Source organism: Anguilla rostrata, chromosome 3, assembly GCF_018555375.3.
Source record: "Anguilla rostrata isolate EN2019 chromosome 3, ASM1855537v3, whole genome shotgun sequence".
In the NCBI taxonomy this organism is placed as follows: Eukaryota; Metazoa; Chordata; class Actinopteri; order Anguilliformes; family Anguillidae; genus Anguilla; species Anguilla rostrata.
Window position 1 is genome coordinate 9,042,784 of NC_057935.1, and position 18,573 is coordinate 9,061,356.

Sequence of the window (18,573 nt, forward strand, 5' to 3'; positions counted from 1 at the left end):
TCGAGTGTGTAACAGCCGTGATGGTTTTTATGACGCCTCGGGTGAACGGGCAGAGCTGGCCGTCTTTCTCTAGCGCTGCTTTGAGTTGCTTCTGTGCCAGGCCTGTCTCACGTTACATTTTCTTTCGATTCGGACTCCAGCAGCGTTATCACGATAACGACAACAAAGACTCTTTGTTCACCCAGCATAACTGCGGCGGAACCTTGTAGATATGCGCACATCTGAAACGAAGGTCATTCGAAGGTCATGGCTTTGATGTGAAAGTACACTGGCTTTAATAAGAATGTGAGTCCTCTGTTTACTGAGCTTGTATTTTTACGTTAGTCTGTCCTTATTTTTAAATGGACTACTCTCGTTTTGTTGCCTGTTTTAAGTTAATAGCCAATAATCAATCCAGACAGGCACCATGCAAGTTATTGCAGATCTGGGACTAGGAGCTCTTAGAGAAATGAATGGATCCTTAGGGAATTATAGAAGAGGAAGGAGTCTACAGCTCCATGTAAAGGCAATCGAAGAGTTTCCTAACACAGATGTGTTAACAACGGTAGTACAGAGGTAGTCATGGGTAGTAAAACTGCTCTGTAGAGCCCCTTGGCAAGGTTGAGGTTAATTCGGGGATCATCCAGTTTGAGGTATCACTGAGGAATGTGCGACAAATGATTATTGACAAATGAAGATTTGTTTGTAACTATTTGGCTATTTACCATAACAACAAACAACTCATTATTTGCAGAAAATATCGGAACAATTTTTTGCATGGTAGTGTCAGTGCAAGTATCTTACAAGTAACGTGTCATTCATAAGCTTGATTAATTTAGCATATTATTTAATTCAAATGTTTAATTGTTTAAAAAGAGTCAGGCTAGTGGTCATAGTGGGAATGGAGGTTCATGTTAGCCTCCTAGCATAGGTCGTAGCCTGAATGCAGGCTCATGCTAGCATGCTCGCATATTGCAGGTTGTAGCCTGAATGCAGGCTCATGTTAGCATTCATGCATTGATTTTTACAGCAACGAACAGCTAGCGTGAGAAACGGTTTCGATTCCAGCTGAGGACCAAGTTACCTAATGAACCATGAACTGCTACAGCTCTAGACCAGGTCCCAGGATGTGGTTACAGAGTGTGGTCACAGAGTACAGGTCATTAATGGCAGTAGACTTACTACCATAAGTAAACCTGTTTAATTTGCAATAATATATGAATGGTCTCTATCAATAATGGCTACACTTTTAATGCGTGTGCTGAGCGGATACTAAAACAACAAATACAATTGATTTATGAATGCTAGAATAGGAGTGATTATTCACAAATAATATCAGTACTTTGCAGAACTGAAGCCAGTTGAGCAACACTGCTGGTGATTGATGGTCTGGACTCTGCTCTCAGGGTCTGGGAAGGTCGACAGTTCTGCTCATTAAAAATACATCGCCCTTAGAACGCTTGAACGAAATCAGATCCTTCAATCTCTGCGTCTCAGGGTGGGGTGATCAACTGTGAGCCTGAATGCCTGGAGAGATTGGAGAGAAGTCGGGGTGGAAAGGAGACTAGAATATAAAATGGGTGACAAGCGCGGCAGGCCACTCCGGTCCACACGTCGTCTGTGTTTTTCGTAACAGGAAATGACCTCATTCTGCGCCTCAATGGGGTCCCCTTCGGTTACGGTGGTTTTCCCACAGCCATCTGCGGATCTGTGATGCTCCGAGTGGCTGCTGATGACAAGGCTCCCTCTGTCCCGTGTTCAACATCGCTATTCATCCTCTATTGTGAGGTCGCCACAGTCCCGCGTACTGATTGGTCAGCAGTTATTCCAGGTTCCATGGTAGCCTGGAGATGACTGACAGGTCGTGCTCGTAGTCAGGCAGCGGGGGGCTGCAGATATTGGACTGAGAGACAGAGCTCTGTGGGTTCTCTGGTACGCATGAGATAGGAAGCATCCTAACACAAGTCTCGGGGGGTTGGCGGACGGCGAGGGGGAGGGGAGGGGGAGGGGATGTTGTCTGAAAGGTATTAGGTGGCAGTCGATGCATCGACCGCTCCGGGAGTAGGATGAAACTGGTGGGGGGGGTGGGAGGTGTGGAGAGCGCTGAGGTAACCAAAACGCCCCCACGAGCAGGGAGGAGAGAGCAGAGAGTTCCTGAAATGACCTTGAGCCCCTTCCCCCCCCCAGCAAGATGAAAGCACAAGACTCTGAAACTGCTAGCCAGCGCTAAGCTCATTCACTAGAAGGATCTGAGCCAGGCTCAACAGATCGAGGGAAAAGGATCGGGACACAGCCGAAGCCTCACTGCAGGATCCCGAGAGGACTCCACCGGAAGGTCTTCGGTCAGAAGAGCCGCGTCGCTGATGTGAAACTGCGCGGGCTGGTGTCTGATTGTAAGAAAGTACAGGCTGTGCCGTATTCGGGCCCGTGGGTTCCGAACTTTAATGGTCTGATAGGTCTGCGGCTGTGCTGGGGACTCGGCCCTGCGTGCTGGGTTTGGTCGCCATGGCTACTCTCCATCTCTGCAGCATGCGATGGTGTGCATACCGTGGCCTCGTTTTCCTGCCAGAAGACCGTATGCATTTTTAATTGCGTATCCATCTACTGGCATGCAGCGCCTCTGAAGTCCGTTCAGGCAGGAAAGAGCTGTCCTCCCCCGGGGTCCTAAATAAGAGGAGTTTACCCGTCATGTGACTTCCCGCTCTTTCCACTCCATGGCGCCGTTAATCAGACCTGGAGATTACAGCGCTTCACATAAATCCCTTCGTTTTCGATGACGTGTATTTTTTAATCTGTCCACGCGTAATAGGAACATTTCGCCGCTTGTGTGTCTTTTTAGCATCTGAGAGGGGTTATTTGGGAAATTGAGTGACACCTCTGAGATTTTTCAGTTGGTAACAGCCAGCTATCTAATACCAGCCCATACCACCATAGCGATCAGCAGCAGCCCCCCCCCCCCCACCTCCCATCACTGACATAACTTGTAGCCTTAGCCAATAGCACCGTCCGGCACTGGCAGTACCGGTAAGAACAGGCAGTAATTCATCTCAGTCCAAACCGTTGATACCAGAGTCCATGGTGTGGAATTTCACTAGCATCATTTCCAGGAAAAAGCATCAGTTTAACTCCAGCTCACCGCCCCCCCGCCCCCCCCCCCCCCGCCCCCCGCGTATCGATCCCCCGTCCCGGGGTGAGAGGCGCGGGCTAAATCTGTCCTCCTCGGGGACGCGGGACGTCCTTGCCTCCGTGGGCCCCGCCCGGGTCCTTCTGTCAGCAGAGGCGGGCGGGGTGGGCGGCGTCCGCGCTCCGTAAATAACGCCGCATCGATCCGCGGCTCCGCCAACGTGACCGGGAGCACGGGGACGGGGACGGGCCGCCTGCCGTCACCGCGCACGGAGGCTCTGCTGATGCGTGCCCAAGTGACCCCCCCTCCCCCCTCCCCCACCCCCCTTTCGGCTTCCGTGTCTGCCTGACGCCCTGTAGGAGGCATCGTAGTCCACACCACTCTCATCAGAGCAATGGTTCTGCTAATACAGTGGTAACCAACCCTATTCCTTGAGATCTGCTGTCCTGTAGGCTTTCACTTCAACCCTAATTTGGCACATCTGGCTCTACTGATTAGCAGCTCAACAAGATCTCTAGCTGCTGAACAAGGTGTGCTTTATTAGGGTTGGAGTGAACATCAACGCCCCGGCAACCTGTGAGGAAAGCCGCTGTGTTGTGAGTGAGACGCTGTGACGTTTCCCCGTTTTCACTGTGTTTCAGGAGACGGACCCCGACTTCAACCACTGCGCCGTCTGCATCGAGGGGTACCAGCTCAACGACGTGGTGCGAATCCTACCCTGCAAGTGAGTGACGCGCACACACACACACACACACTCACACACGCACACACACACACCTAGAAACACAGTGTTAGACCCGCAATAGGCTACAGTGTGTCCCCTGCTATGAGATAAACACTCCATGGACAGATAATAGTAATTATAGTAATTCATTATGGCATTGTTTTGCTATTATTTTTAAAAAAATCATTATTATTGTTATTATCATTATCATTATTATTATTCGCAAATTGTGTGCAAGTTTCACAGACTTAACCAGAACGCTTGTTCTCTTGACGGAACCCATGACGTCAGCTGGTAAAGACACAGGGAAGTGAAAACGCACAGCCCCTCCCCCGCCCCCCCGCCCACCCCACGCTGGCTGGCTCGCGGCTCGCTGCTCGCCTCGCCGCGGCGGGCCAATATTTCCCCCGTCCCAGGGCCGCTGGCTCTGAATCACGGCCATCAGTCATCCGCGGCCGACCTCTCGCTCGGGCAGGCTTCGCCCCGCGGCTAGCGATACCTGCCAGACAGCCGTCCATAGCGGCTCAGATTAAAGAAGACAGATCCTCTCTCTCTCCCCGCGCACAGATGTGCCTGCAGGTGAACGCAGAGAGTTAGGACGGCGCGGGGCTCCGCACCGACATCGTTTCCAAGGAACACTTGTGCCCCTATGCTAAATAAATTTAGGAGGGCTCTAATGCATCCCAGTTAGATGTGCTGCTAAATTGTTTTTCCTGTTAGCGCTCGTTAATTTTAAAGGGCAACAGCTCCTAAAACGGGAGCACTGTAGAGCCCTGTAATGTAATGCAAGTGGGAAGCGAGCGAGAGCACATGCGTGTGATAAACGGAGAGCAAAAAAAGGTGTGAGGTGTGGAGAAGTAATAAGGCATCGTGGGAGGGCACAGAAAGTTTGAATCAAAGTGTAATGAGGAGAATGTGCTGTTGGGGCTGGTCTGACTCCCTGCTTTTCGCCTGTTGCCCCCAGAGCGAATGTGTGGCTGTGTGTGAGTGTGAGCGAGTTTGGAAGGAGTCCAGCGTTTCTGAAAGCAGGGCTCTTCTGTACATTAAGAACGGGGCTGTGAAAAAGGGCTTTACTGGGAGCTCATTTCCACCTGCGCCCCCGGCGCCGTCCTGGGACAGAGGGGTGCGTGTGCGCTCGCTTTATTTAGGGGGCGGAGCTGCGAGCACTGCCGGCCCGTGCGGAGCTCGGTCTGAGGGCTAACACGGCTGACTGAGGAGTTAATGAGCTCGGGCAGACGTGGAGGAGAACATGCACGCACACACACACACACACACACACACACACACACACACACACACACAAACACACACACACACACATACTCACACACACACACACACACACACAAACACACACACACACACACTCACACACACACACACACACACACACACACACACACAAACACACACACACACACATACTCACACTCACACACACACACACACACACACACACAACACACACACACACACATACTCACACACACAACGCACACACACACACCACACACACGCACACACACACACATCTACACCCACATACACACACACATACATGCACACACGCACACACACATACCACACCACACCACACACACACACACATACTCACACCCACATACACACGCACACACACACACACACACACACATACTCACACCCACGTACGCACACACACGCACGCACATGTATAATCACATACGCACACGTACACACACACACGCATGTGGACATATATGGAGCCTAATGGAATAGTTTTGCCTCTAGTGGTGGCCTTTGGGAGCATGCCAAGAGAACAATTGAGGGAGAGAGAACAGGAGGAAAAACAGGGAGAAATAAAAAGAGTGAGGGAGGCAGGAAGAGAGAGAGAGAGAGAGAGAGGAAAGACAAGGAGAGAGGAGCCAGAGACAGAGACAAACAGAGAGAGAGAGAGAATACACAGGGCTGTGTCAGTTTGTTTTGGATACAGTGCTGTGTTAGTGTTTCCCAGGCTGTGGGTTACAGTTCTGCATGGCTGAGTGCCTGAGTGCAGGCAGTGCCGCAGTCCCCAGCTCAGGCGCTAACCTCTGGACCGTCACCTCCGAGCCTCCCCGCACTCTGCGTGGACCGCTGTCTGTTCCGCACCCTTTGACCCCACTGCTGGCGGGAAGCCCAGACACGAGCTGTTCAGTCCTGCTGTTACACAATCCCCCCCCCCCCTCCCCAGCCAATGGGCTGCGAGCGTGGGGGCGAAGCGGAGGTCAAAGGTCAAACTGTGCTCCCTGTTCCCCCTTTAACCGTCCCTCTACATCTCCTTCCTTCTCTTCCTTTCTCCCTCCCCTCCTCTCTCTCTCTCCCCCCCTCCGCTAATGTGCCTGTGTGTAGCCTAGCCTCAGTCTCGCGCGCGGCTCAGTAATGGCGCTCTAATCGTATTGCGCTGTCTCATGTCCATCGACATGGGGTCGATGGCGCAAGCCCCCCCCCCCCCTCGCCCCCCCTCGCTCTGTGGGAATCGGATAGCGGTGGTACGGTCTGGTCCTGGGCCCCTCATGCCATTAGAGCCTCCTGTTTCTCTTATGGATTTGATGTCAGGAGAGTTAATGCAGGGACCCGAAGCCGCTCGGACAGGCGCGTGTATAAGGTGACAGTGTCTCTTCCCTTACGAGCACAGCCAGTGTCATTTACACGGGAGATGAGTGCGCACGCCTCAGTTCACAGACGCTCTATAAAGACAGGATAAGGTGATTTTTGTCGGTTTGTAAGGTTCCCTTGGGAAGTTTGGTTGAGTAAAAATCACCAAGGATGACTGTACAGAAGGACTCCTTACCTGGACAGCTTCCGAAATAAGGAACGCTGGAGCACACTGAACTCGAAGCAAAAGACACCGTTTAATGAACTAGGGGTGACTGACGTTTCAGCATCTACGACGGATAACTTTGCTGTTGCTTCCTGTTTGCCATATACAGATGCCCCACCCAGTTTGTTTGCCCTCTCTGTTGCCCCTTGTGATGCCCCTTGCGATGCGCTTTACAACTATTGACCCCCTAAAGTTCAACATTGCTGTTCCCCGGCTCCTGCTGGTTCACTGCCCCGCCCCTCCACATGACCTCACAGCCCTTTAACCCTTTAATTTAATGTGTAAGATAACAGGTATGTGACTAGAATGTTCTTAGCTGAACGCTGATGTAACAATCACCTCTGGTCATTTGAAGCAGTGGAGTTCTAGAACACTGACATTCCCAAAAACCACCTCTTCAAAGGGTTAAGCAAACTGGTGCTGTCTGGTTCTGTTAATGCCCTGTGCCATGCCTAATAGTGCCCCCTCTTCTGTTGTAATAATGTTTGCCTTGTCTGCTGTCTGCGGGTCAGTGTTTTCAAATATCCAACTGCAAATATCAAGTCTCCTCGTCTTTTGTGTAGATATGCTAGTGGATAAATGCTGCACATAAAATGTAAATTAAAAAAGGTAAAAATGTATAAATTGCTTGAATTGTGGAGGAGCTAAATTCTGGAGGTTGTCTCACACACACTCGCGCACACACGCATGCACACACACACACACACCCTGTGCGGTACACTTGTTCACCCCTACACTGCCTGCGTCTCCCAGAAATACATCATCTCCAAAATCAATGGCTGATAGAATAATTAACAGAAACACTCCCCACCCTGCCAGTGCAGTTCAGTTTGGATTTCTGTCTCTACCTCGCTCCCTCTTCGAGAATCACATCAATTTTGCGCCGCATGCTTTATTTTAGAAATGAGTTTGTTTGTACAAGTGCCATATTTTATTTTTTCAGTTCGTTCTCTGCTGCCTACTGAGGCTTGAACCTGCTTGTGCACGATAGCTCTCTCTCTCCATCCATCTCTCTCTCTCTCTCTCTGTCCATCCCTCTCTTGCTCTCTCTCTGTCTCTCTCTTTCCCGCTGTCTCTCTCTTGACCCATCTCTCCCTCTCTCTTTCCCACTGTCTCTCTCCATCCATCTCTCCCTCTCTCTTGCTCTCTCTCTCTCTCTCTGTCACTCCCTTTTTCTTGCTTGCTCTGTTTCTCTTTCCCACTGTCTCTCTTCACCCATCTCTCCCTCTCTCTTTCTTTCTGTCTCTCCCTTTCTCTTGCTCTCTCTGTCTCTCTCTCTCCCTGTCTCTCCTTCCTGCGTGACATTGACGGATTGTCTTGTGATCACATGACCCTCTATCGCGCTGCCCACTCCCCCCTGTGTCTCTCACCTCCTGGCTGTACGCGTCACACCTGAGATGAGGTTGGGGAGGGCAAGGGGGGGGGGGGCGTGGCCTCACTGTTACTGCCCTTGTGATGTACGGAGGGTTCTAGGTCACCCTGGACCTTGCTCTGCAGCAGCGAAACACATTAACTCCGACAAAAACACATTTCGCTGCTGTACGTGCCTTTTCACACGCCTGCACAGACACACGACACCCGCACTCTGTCCCCCTTCACTCTCCCGTACAGCAGCTTTTACTGTTTACGTCACCCCCCCCCCATCCACCCCCCCTTACCCCCTGCGCCAGTGTGTTGGGCGAGTGATAAATGAGCACAGCACTCCAGAAAACAGGAAGTGGGAGTCGAGTCGGTGCTTAATGTGAATGAGCGGGGCCTGTTTGCTCGCCGAGTGGGGAAGTCGTTGTTTGTCTAGACGTGAGAACGTGCGCGTGTGCCCTGGAGAGCTGGATGTGCTGACCCCGTCCTTTCCCACATCTTAACATCCTTTGACAGTGGCTCTCGCTGGAATTTGGGCCTTCCTCTCTCTCAGTTGGGCTGTATTTAACGTCTTTTCAATTTGTGGTGAAATTGTCAGAAACTCCAGCAGTGTTCTGTTTGTTTGAATACTCACCCCCCCCACAACTCCACCCCCCACACACACACAAGCACACACACACGTGCAAGCACACACACACTGTTACCGGGAAGCATTTTGTTTTGCCAAACGCACTATCAATGGACTTGTTTCTGTACCAAGCCCTTACAGATAAAGCTGTTGTAGCATTCACAGTTGAATTTTTTTTTTGTCGCTGTGTTGTAACTGTGTGTAACAAAAAATAAAAAACCTCATTTTCAGTTTCAGCAAACTAACCACATTCTGTGCAAAGAGAAGTGCAGTCTGTGTTGAACCACAATGGCCGCCTTGTTTTTCGAGCGTAGCCGCAATAGCTGCTCTGCTGCAGAATCTCTCACTTTGCCTACTCATAGAGTATAGGGTCTTATGGCCGGGGGTGCAGGAAACGAGTCACAGGCCACATTAAAGTACTTCTCTGTTCTGACCTTTCAGTTCCCTGTCAGTAAAAGTTACTCCCTTTAGCCCTCAACCATTTGTCCATTACCCATTCACATGCATCAGTCTACCCCCCTCTCCCTACCTCATAGCAAGAAAGGAAAAAAAAGTAATAAATTAAAATGAATATATATATATATATATATATATATACACACACACACACGACGCACACTCATTTATACATAAACACACGCTTTTAAAAATGCAAGAAATGCAAAAAAAATTTGAAAGGTTGTTATCCGGTCATGAAATGTTCGTGGCGTAGACCCTGCACAGCTGCTGCTCAGTAGAAATGGCGCCTGTAATGACTTCAGCTGCTAATAAACTTGATCCATCTTCACGAACTGGTTACGAGAAGATGTGACTTCCATTAGATTTAACTACTACTTTGATGGCTGCTTTCGGGCTCACAGGTTGATGGATGTTTGCTTAGCTACCAGCATGTGTTCTGAATCAACATTCATGGATCTCGCAACAGATGTCTACTCTACATTTCATTTATTTATTTTTCTAGTGACTGGCAGATAGTCACCCAAACATCGCAAACCACTTTTACAATTAAGGACATCTCTAGTTTCTGAGTTTCATGCTAACAGTTGTGGTCTTGGCTACGATACGGAATGCATTTTCTCGATGAACTGAAAATATTTCTGTTTGGGAAAGACGTTGGAATTTCTCTAATCTCTTATCATCTTTCAGTCTGGGAGTCACTGTTGTCCTCCTGAAGACAGCTTCTTTTTGATTGGATGAATGTGGCTAAAGACATAAACCCTACAGATGAAGGCCAAGCTGCATGGTGCTGTTGAACGCATTGGACAGGAGCACGGGCTAACATGCATTATAATAGGGTGGTCCTGTTGCTGGGTCAGCTGACCGTGCTTTCTCTCTGTTTCCTCAGGCATGTCTTCCATAAGATGTGTGTGGACCCCTGGCTGAACGAGCACTGCACCTGTCCCATGTGCAAACTGAACATCCTCAAAGCCCTGGGAATCATGGTGAGTCCTGGACTTGCAGCACCCTTGCAGCACTGTGCTGGAGTCGCACTGCAGGTTGCTGGTACTCACAGTGCATTGCCTGTGACGGTGGTCATCGTTCTGTGATGTCATGTCATTTCTCCTTCAGCTCAGTTTGGAACGATGGCTAATGTTGGTGTTGTGCTGCCACCTGCTGGAATGTCATGAAAGGAATTGCTAAGCTGTTATTTACTTGTGTGGCATAACTTCACATTTTGTATACCATTATATTAATGATATTAATCTATCCTGCCAGATATTTTATTACAGCTGACTACTCTTACCCCACATCCTGTAGTGGACTAAGTAATCTACAAGCTGTGTTATGGTAAACATGTAAATTATGGTCCATGTTGGAGGCAAATACTGACATGGAACATGACTTGAGTTGGCTTGGAATTGTTGGTCCCTTTGATCACCATGGTGACCTGGGGTGGCCTCTCTCTCTCTCTCTCTGTCTCTCCAGCCCAACCTTCCGTGTGTGGACAACGTGGCCTTCGACATGGACAGAATATCCCGGAGTCAGACAGCCAGTCAGCGGACCGCGCTGGTCGACCTGTCCAGCGAGAACTCAATCAGCCTGGAGCCGCTGAGGCATTCTGGGACGTCCCAGATTCCGTCCGACGGGGAGCTGACCCCGCGCACCGGAGAGATCAACATCGCCGTCACCAGTAAGGCCCGCCCCTTCCCCCCGCTCCCTCAGCCTCTCTCTCGCAGGTTCAGCCCCCCCCCCCCCCCTGCTGTCGCTCAGGCCTCTGCCTCATTGGGTCTTTCGGCTGCCTGCCAACCTGTCAGCTCCGCCTCTCTGCCCTCCTGCTGCCCCTTCCTCTTGCAGGAAGGTCTAGTTTGCCCATTTATTAACAGGCACTGGTTCCAGGTGCATTGTGGGAGAAATAGGTGGAGCACCATGGTGTTTGAGCATCCTGTGCTGTCGTTGTGCAGTGTGTCCGTAGACAGGCTCTGTAGGAAACACTGCATTAAGAAGTGGTATGAAGGCTTGGGTACGGTCCTGCATTAATGTTGCTTTGAGTTTGAGACCTCAGGTCTCAGTGGTACTGTGGTGGATAGTGTAGAGTCTGTGTATCTGTCACAAATGCGTATCACTGTTGGGACCATACAGGAGAAGTGCGTGTTGTGAGGTGGTTTTTTGGGGGGTAGGATCACTCACGTGCGCGCATATACACACACACACACTCTCTCACTCAAACTAACATGCTGTTATACACTCCCACACTTCCCTTACAGTCCATACACTTACACTCACTTACTTCCATGCCTAAGGCCCATGTGCGTGTACATGTGCACACACACACACACACGTGTGTGTGTGTCTTTTTCCTAGCCATCCCTGGTGGGTGTGGCCCTGGGCCTTGTTCTCAGACCCTGCCACAGAGTCTGGCCACAGAGACAGCTCCGCTGCTGTCTTATTTAATCCCATAATCCCCTGGGCTTTGTGCTTCAGTTAACTCTCCTCCATGGCAGAGAGCCACTCAAACCCAGATCAACTGAGTATCTGCGTGCTCCTCTGCTGAGCCACTCTGGTGTACCCTCTCTACGTCTATGTCACAATGTCGTTCACTACCTTTTCATTTTCATGCATAACGTGATAAAAGAATACTGTGAGTTTCTTAGGACAAATGCACTCAAGAACATAATGTGAGTACACAGGAAGTCATGGTCACAGTACTTGGAGTGCACAGGAAGTGGAAGTTTTTTTTCTTCTGTTCCTTCATAACAGTACTGTGAAAACTGTGGACCAAAAATCAATCAGAAATTGGTCAGAAATGGGTCAGATGGATTATGACCAATAGCTAAAGCATGGGCATGGGCGCCAAGGTGATCTGTTTCCATGGTGACCCTGATACATCAACCCACATGGGCATCTTCGAACAACTGCAAGTAACGTTATAGAAGGGATGTAAGGGACGCATCTAGAAAAACGGAGAGGACGTGGCTATCAAATACTGTAGTGTACTTAAAATCCCAGGATGATATGCTTATTTCCAGGGTTTCGCTGAGTGTATTTGGGAGCACACTTTTCAGGAAGTAAACAACCACTTTAATCCCATAAACACAACGGTAAGCTTCGCCTTAAAAACGAGGAGCAGCTCTGCTGACGTTCTCCTTCAGTAACGACGACAACGACACGTGAGCGTGGCTGGGCTAGGGCGGAGCGTCTTGCTACACTTCCATAGTACACTTGTAAAATAGTATGGAGGATATGTTTTGCATACTGCCCATCTCATACTAAAACATACATACTAAACTGTACGCAGTATACTTAGCAGACAGTACATATTTTGAGGACTCAGTAGTTCGGAGCTCTACACGTACGTGGCAGTCTGTACCCCTCTCGGATTAATTTAATTACACATTGTGAATTAAAGATAGAAACTGGATTAAAAAGTTAATATGTAGAAAATAGAGGCTGCAGATCTTCAACCTGCTGTGTCCTCGCGGGTAACAGGTACCCTTAAGCGAACTGCAGGGAAGCTATCGCTGCGTCTGTAAATGAGCGAGAGACGTGCAGCCGGAGAACATTGTCCGTTTAAGCATTGGTGCGGTCCGTCATCTAACGCTAAACCCTCACTTTGTATCGGGCACGCAGGCTTCAGTGCATTTCAAACGAACGTAGCCGCTGTTGTCAAACTGCACCGGAATGCTAATCACATATGATTTGATTGCTGCCGGCTTATCTTGACTCAGCTGGAACTCCAGTGCGGCGGTGGCGGTTGATTAAGATGTAACAGGGCTTGAATTGTACACGTAGTTCGACAGACAAGCAGTTACCGCGGAGTAGTTCAGTCGTTCCGTCTGCACTTCCCCCGTTTAGGTTTGTGTCCCAGCTGGTTTGTGCGCAGACGGTTTGCGCGCGACTTCTGCCCTGCCCTGATCTGTCAGCCGCTTTGACAGAAGGAAGAAGGACAGCCCCAGCGTAGCGGTCCGTTACTGGGGCTGTCTAACTGCTCCGCTAGGGCTGAGTTCATCTTTAGAGCAGCGGTTTGCGCAGTTGCCCGAGAGACCCGGGTTCGAGCCTGGCCTGATCGTCGACCGCCACACCCAGAAACTGGCAAAACGGGTCTGACTTTGGGTGAATGCAACGGAAAACAACATTTTGAGTGCCCCCTGGTGCTGTCCCCGTGCGGCTGACGGTGACCAGCGAGGACCGCTCACGGGAGCTTCTTGGACGACCAATCAGATGTGTAACGGTGCCCACTGCCTCGAGTGAAAGTGGTTTATGAAGCTGCGCTGGAGTTATCCATTTAGGTCTTCTGGACAGGTGTATGGAGGTCTACCTGTCCTCTGTAGAGGTGTATGGAGGTCTACCTGTCCTCTGTACAGGTGTATGGAGGTCTACCTGTCCTCTGTACAGGTTTATGCAGGCCTACCTGTCCTCTGTACAGGTATACCTGTCCTCTCAGGTGTTTACAGATATACCTGTCCTCTGTACACGTGTGTTTCAGTATACCTGTCCTCTGTACAGCAGGTATACCTGTCCTCTGTACAGCTCTGTGCATGTATACCTGTCCTTTGCAGCAGGTGTACCTGTGTGTTGCTCTCCAGCCTGTCGTGGTCCTGCTTGCCGTGGACCTCCTTCCATCCTTCCGTTCTGCAGGGGGGGGGGGAGGTGGTCTTTCCGCTGTCCGGTCTCTGCGCTCAGCTGGCTGTCTGTGTGAGGAGGACGCTCTCTCCGCGCGACCCCCCACCCCCCCCCCCAAAGTGACCGCCTCCTTTGTTTTATTGACAGAGGAGTGGTTTATAATCGCCAGCTTCGGCCTGCTCAGTGCCCTCACCTTCTGCTACATGATCATCAAAGCCACCGTCAGCTTCTCCGCCACCGAGTGAGTACCCCCCCGCCCCCCCCCGCCCTCCCTCCGTCCCCAACAGTAAGCTCAGCCCCCGTGTAAGAGCAGTTGCATACTGTAGATGTAACATCTCACCCCTCTAATGCATGCAGTATTTCATTCAGTCTCTTGCGCTGTGAAAATGTACAGATTGTATGTGTATGTCACATTTGTGACAGTCTTTGCTGTTTTTACCAAAACGAATAATTTCCATTAATGAATTCCATTAATAGTTGAAGTTAGTTTGCCTTACAAACTAGTGAAGATTTAAGAGAAATGTGTATTTAGGACTCCTCCCACCTTTATATTTACAGCAATGTGTTTTTAAGGCATTTGAAATGGCTTCCATCTCTTCTCTTGCAGTGTTGAGTTGGATTGAAGAACCCTGAAGTAAATGCACTGATCCATATACTGTCTTCTGGAACTTCGCTTTGAGATTTTTCTTGTTTTAGCTACTTTTTCTGTACTCCATTTCTATACGCAGAGTGATTTTCTTCTTATTTTTTAGAAAATTGGTACAAGACGATTTAAGGAATTAAAACTCTTAAAACACCACTTTTATGTTTGTGTCCAGTGATTATTTGCTCTTGTTGACCCTGCTGATCAGTGTACATTTGTCAGAGCCTGTGTGTAACTTTCAATTAAACACACTTTTAAGTTTTCATTTAAATCAGTTGTTATTCTTGTGTTGTAATTGCTTCATTTGTATGTGATCTATAGGTGACCTGTCCTGGAGCGCAGGTCTGCTGGTTGTTCACCTTAATACAGCAACTTAGACTGAGAAACCGTGGTGAGTTATGTGTAATCAACTGCTATAATGATCAATAAGCGAGTAAAACTAACCAGCAGACCTGTGCTCTCGATTGGTGGCCACCCTCTTCAATAATTGAGGTGAATAGTTGCTGTAATGTTTGTTGGCCACTAGGTGGCACATTTTCTCTCTTCACTTAATGGAAACTTTAAATTAGGGGTGACGTAAAAGAAAATGGCTGCATCCTTCTAGTATGTACTGTCTAGAAAGCATACTCTTACTACTTTTAGTGCCCAATGGACAGTATGTAAAAAGATCCTCCATACTCATTTCCGACCGTACTGCGCAAGTGTCCTAAGGCATTCTATTTTTGGGACCAAATTGGTTGTTTACTTCCTGAAACGTGTGCTCCTGATACATTCTGCAAAACCCCAGAAATAAGTATATCATCCTGGGATTTTGAGTACACTACATTTAGAGAAAATTTTGCCTACGTAACAACTCTCTCATCAAATATACTTGACTTGTATTCAACTCAATAGTGGGTAATCTGTTTCGGACGTGGCCTGGACCTGACTGTGGGACCCATCTGTGCACTGCATTAACAGGACGAGTGCTCCAGCAGCCACTAGAGGGCAGTGTTCGGTCTGATTAGGTCATACTTGTCAGTGGTTGACAATACTAGCTTGCTCTATCCACTACAGGATTCATATAGACTTTACTCTTCTTTCACTCTTATGAGAAACAAGAGTGATGTCTATGTCAGTTCTCAGTATTATAAACAGTTGAATGAAACAAAACACAACTCCCACAGGTTGAAGCAGGGGGTACACTTCTTTCCTACACTGGCCTTGGCTTACCAGTCAGTCTGCTGTCCCAGGACAGTTCACAAAACACTAAACGATACTGCAAACAACAGTCACAATACAGGTATGATGATTTGCACAGGCCAGAAAGACTGGGTTTTTTCTTGTTGCTTGGGTTTGATGCACAAACAGAAATTTGTATTTCCGTGCCATTTGCTGTTTGTCTCCACATCATGAAGTGGATGTAACATTACCACTTCCTGGGGAAATGCACGTTCCTACTCCCACTTCCTGTTGGGCCACACAAGGTAGAAAATAAATGTTTTTCTTGTTAACTTGCACACAAATGCTGGAAAACTAGCATATTTCTGTTAGATATGGATGAAGATATTCATTTAATTTTGAAAACGAATCCGAGCGAAGTGTATATGTTGCGTGTCAATGTATGTTTATCGTGTGGTAATGGTCAGACATCTTATTTTTCTTTTTTTTTTTTTTTTTTTTTCCAGGCGGCCATTTCTTCAACCGGACGTCCCTGTCGCCGCGGAGCGTGGTGTGCGAGATGGAGCTTCCCGACATTCAGGCGACGCTGGACCTGTACGACGAGAACAAGTCCTGAGGACTCGCCCGTCCGCGTCCCCAGGCCGTGGCCTCCCAATCCACAACAGCGGGATGGGGGTGGGGGTGGGGGAGGGGGCGGGGCAACGGCACATGACAAACGACAAACGACAAAGGCACGTTGCTGCCGCAGAATGTACTATTGACCATCACTAAAGAGGAGAGGGAATTATCCAGCGTCTCATTTACCCTCATTCTTATCGCGAGCTCCGCCCCCGCTCCCCACATCCCATCGCCCGGGAGACCGTTTATTTTTTTTGTTTTTTGTTTTTCACTAAAGGGATCATGAGGGAAAAAAATTACTTTGGTATGTTTTAAATTTCTTCTTTCATTCTTTTTGATTCCAAAAAGTATCCGTCCGTCCATCTGGCCTGGAATTGTAAATCAAAAATAGCCATGCGTTTCAGTGTATTTAGAGCATTCTGCATCTGTGAATGTTGTAGCTAATCTTTTTTTTTTTTTTTGCTATCAAGAAAGAAACTTGTATCGACTACTGCATTGACTGAAAGAAGGAGGGGGGGGGGCTAATAGAGTTGGCCCACAGATTTTGTGGTCACTCGAAACCAACTTCTGACTATGGGTGCAGTGGGTGGGGGGAATGTTCCTCCCCTCCCCCACCCCACACCCCCCCCACCCTTCAGCCCATTTGTCTGGAATTAACCTGCCGGAAATGAAGGACTGTGGGACTTCTCTCCCACGACGAGCTCCATTGGTCCAGAATAATCATACAGCACACACCTGTGTATGATATGCAGCATTACTCTTCTGTAGCGGTTCAGTGTTTCTCTGTATTAAACATTTTAATGTGTATTTAAAAAGCCTATGAAATACCCACAGCGTATACTAATCATCCCCAATAAGGGGTCTTGTGTATATATATATATACACACACACACACACATATATATATATATATATCTCTAAGTGGCCTCGAAGCACTGTTTGTTCGTTTCTCATACGTGTACAAGCAAACTGTATGGAAGGAATTGTTTTTATTTTTGACTTTTTTTGTGTGTCTTAAGTCTTTGTACCTGGATTTGAATGAAGACGTAAGAGTCTTAAAACATGACCTCTTCTTGGATTGGATGAGGAGGATGTCCGTCACCCTGTTGCCTACACCCCCAGTGCTCCTCTACATACTGCCTCGGCATCAAAAGTCTCCTTATTACCCACTCCCCTTTGGAGGAGTTAGCCACAGCCCTGCGTGTCTCTGCGGTACTTCTGTTAGAGCTTCAGAAAATGTGACATTAGCTACAACTTCAAACCGGAGGTCAGCAATCCAAGTTCAGAAAGCAAAGGTCATCCCCAGTATTTTGTTACAATCACCTCAATTTGCTAATTAGCACAATTCATCGGCCATTCTTCAGAACTAATTAGTGAAATCAGCTGGCTGAGTTAATGGAGGGGAAGAAACACATGGTAGGACTTCTACATTCTGGCCCCTGGACTTTCCACCCCTCCTTCAAGGTCAGTCGATGGGGTAGTGAGCAGGGCTAGATTTGTAGATTTGTCAGAGGAAAATCCCAACACTGAGTACAGCCACCCCTGCTTGCTGTGGCAGTGTGTGTTTCTACTAATTTGCAGCTCAACATGATCTCTAGCTCTTAAACAAGGTGTGCTTTGTTAGGTTTAGAGCAAAAACCTACAGGATGGTAGATCTCCAGGAACAGGGCTGGGAACCAGTCATTCAGCCAGTCTCTTTCCTTCCAGGCTGTGTTGCAGTATGCTCACCCCCCTTCTCCTGCCGGATTTGCTATAATCCATTCGCCCCAGTTTTCTCAGTCTAGACCACCCCCAGCCACTGTTAGAGCCAGCCCAGTCATGATGATTTACAAGTGTGGGATTTTAGCTCAAATACCTTTTCAGCTCCCTTGTGTTGTTTGACACACACGCCATCTGGAGTAGCACCATTACTGTCTTCAGGAGCCCGTTACGCTGTCTGCGGTTTGTCTCTCAGTGCTGCTTTGAAAAGGAGAGTTGTAGGTTTGTCTCCCCCTGCTGCTCTGGATGCCTGACTGCACGTATAGCCACTCCTACTCCCAGCTGTGTAGGGAGAAAGGGAGTGGTTTCAGAGGCAGCTCGGGTACATAAGTGAGAGGCAAAGCATTGTGGAAAGGGTGTTATAATAAACATGGTCCTCAAACTCTTTCTGTTCCTCGTCTTATGACCGTGGTGTCTCATTTTGTAATTGCAGCCCGGAAGTTACGAAATAAACCTGTCATGAACTGAAATCATACTGTGATACAGAGGTATGGCATTAGATGTTGATATTTTCAATGACATTCCCTTCTGGCCATTGAATAGTGATTTCTGTTATAAATAAACTTTTGGCTTCCAAAGGAAATTACCTGTGTGCCAGGGGACGTTTCAACTTGGACTTTTTATAATGTTTTGAGAATTTACCACTGGTTGGGGGGGGGGGGGGGTTGGAGGACAGCTC

General features: G+C 48.6%; 2 protein-coding genes across 4 annotated transcripts in view; both read left to right on the forward strand.

Annotated features, from left to right (window-relative positions):
• The window catches only part of rnf130 (ring finger protein 130), a 53,102-nt gene extending 34,821 nt beyond the window's left edge, over positions 1-18,281 (forward strand). For 2 of the 3 annotated variants that reach the window (XM_064325857.1, XM_064325858.1), the window contains exons 6-10: positions 3,745-3,827; positions 9,999-10,095; positions 10,580-10,784; positions 13,862-13,955; positions 14,322-14,628. In XM_064325857.1, the coding sequence (XP_064181927.1) occupies positions 3,745-3,827; positions 9,999-10,095; positions 10,580-10,784; positions 13,862-13,955; positions 14,322-14,337 (495 nt within the window). In that variant the 3' untranslated portion in view covers positions 14,338-14,628. Of the gene's footprint in view, positions 1-3,744; positions 3,828-9,998; positions 10,096-10,579; positions 10,785-13,861; positions 13,956-14,321; positions 14,629-16,024 lie in introns of those variants that run through there. The other variant, XM_064325859.1, reaches the window with a different exon arrangement.
• Positions 1-18,573, forward strand: part of mrnip (MRN complex interacting protein) — a 317,439-nt gene that overhangs the window by 267,904 nt on the left and 30,962 nt on the right. The window lies entirely within an intron of this gene.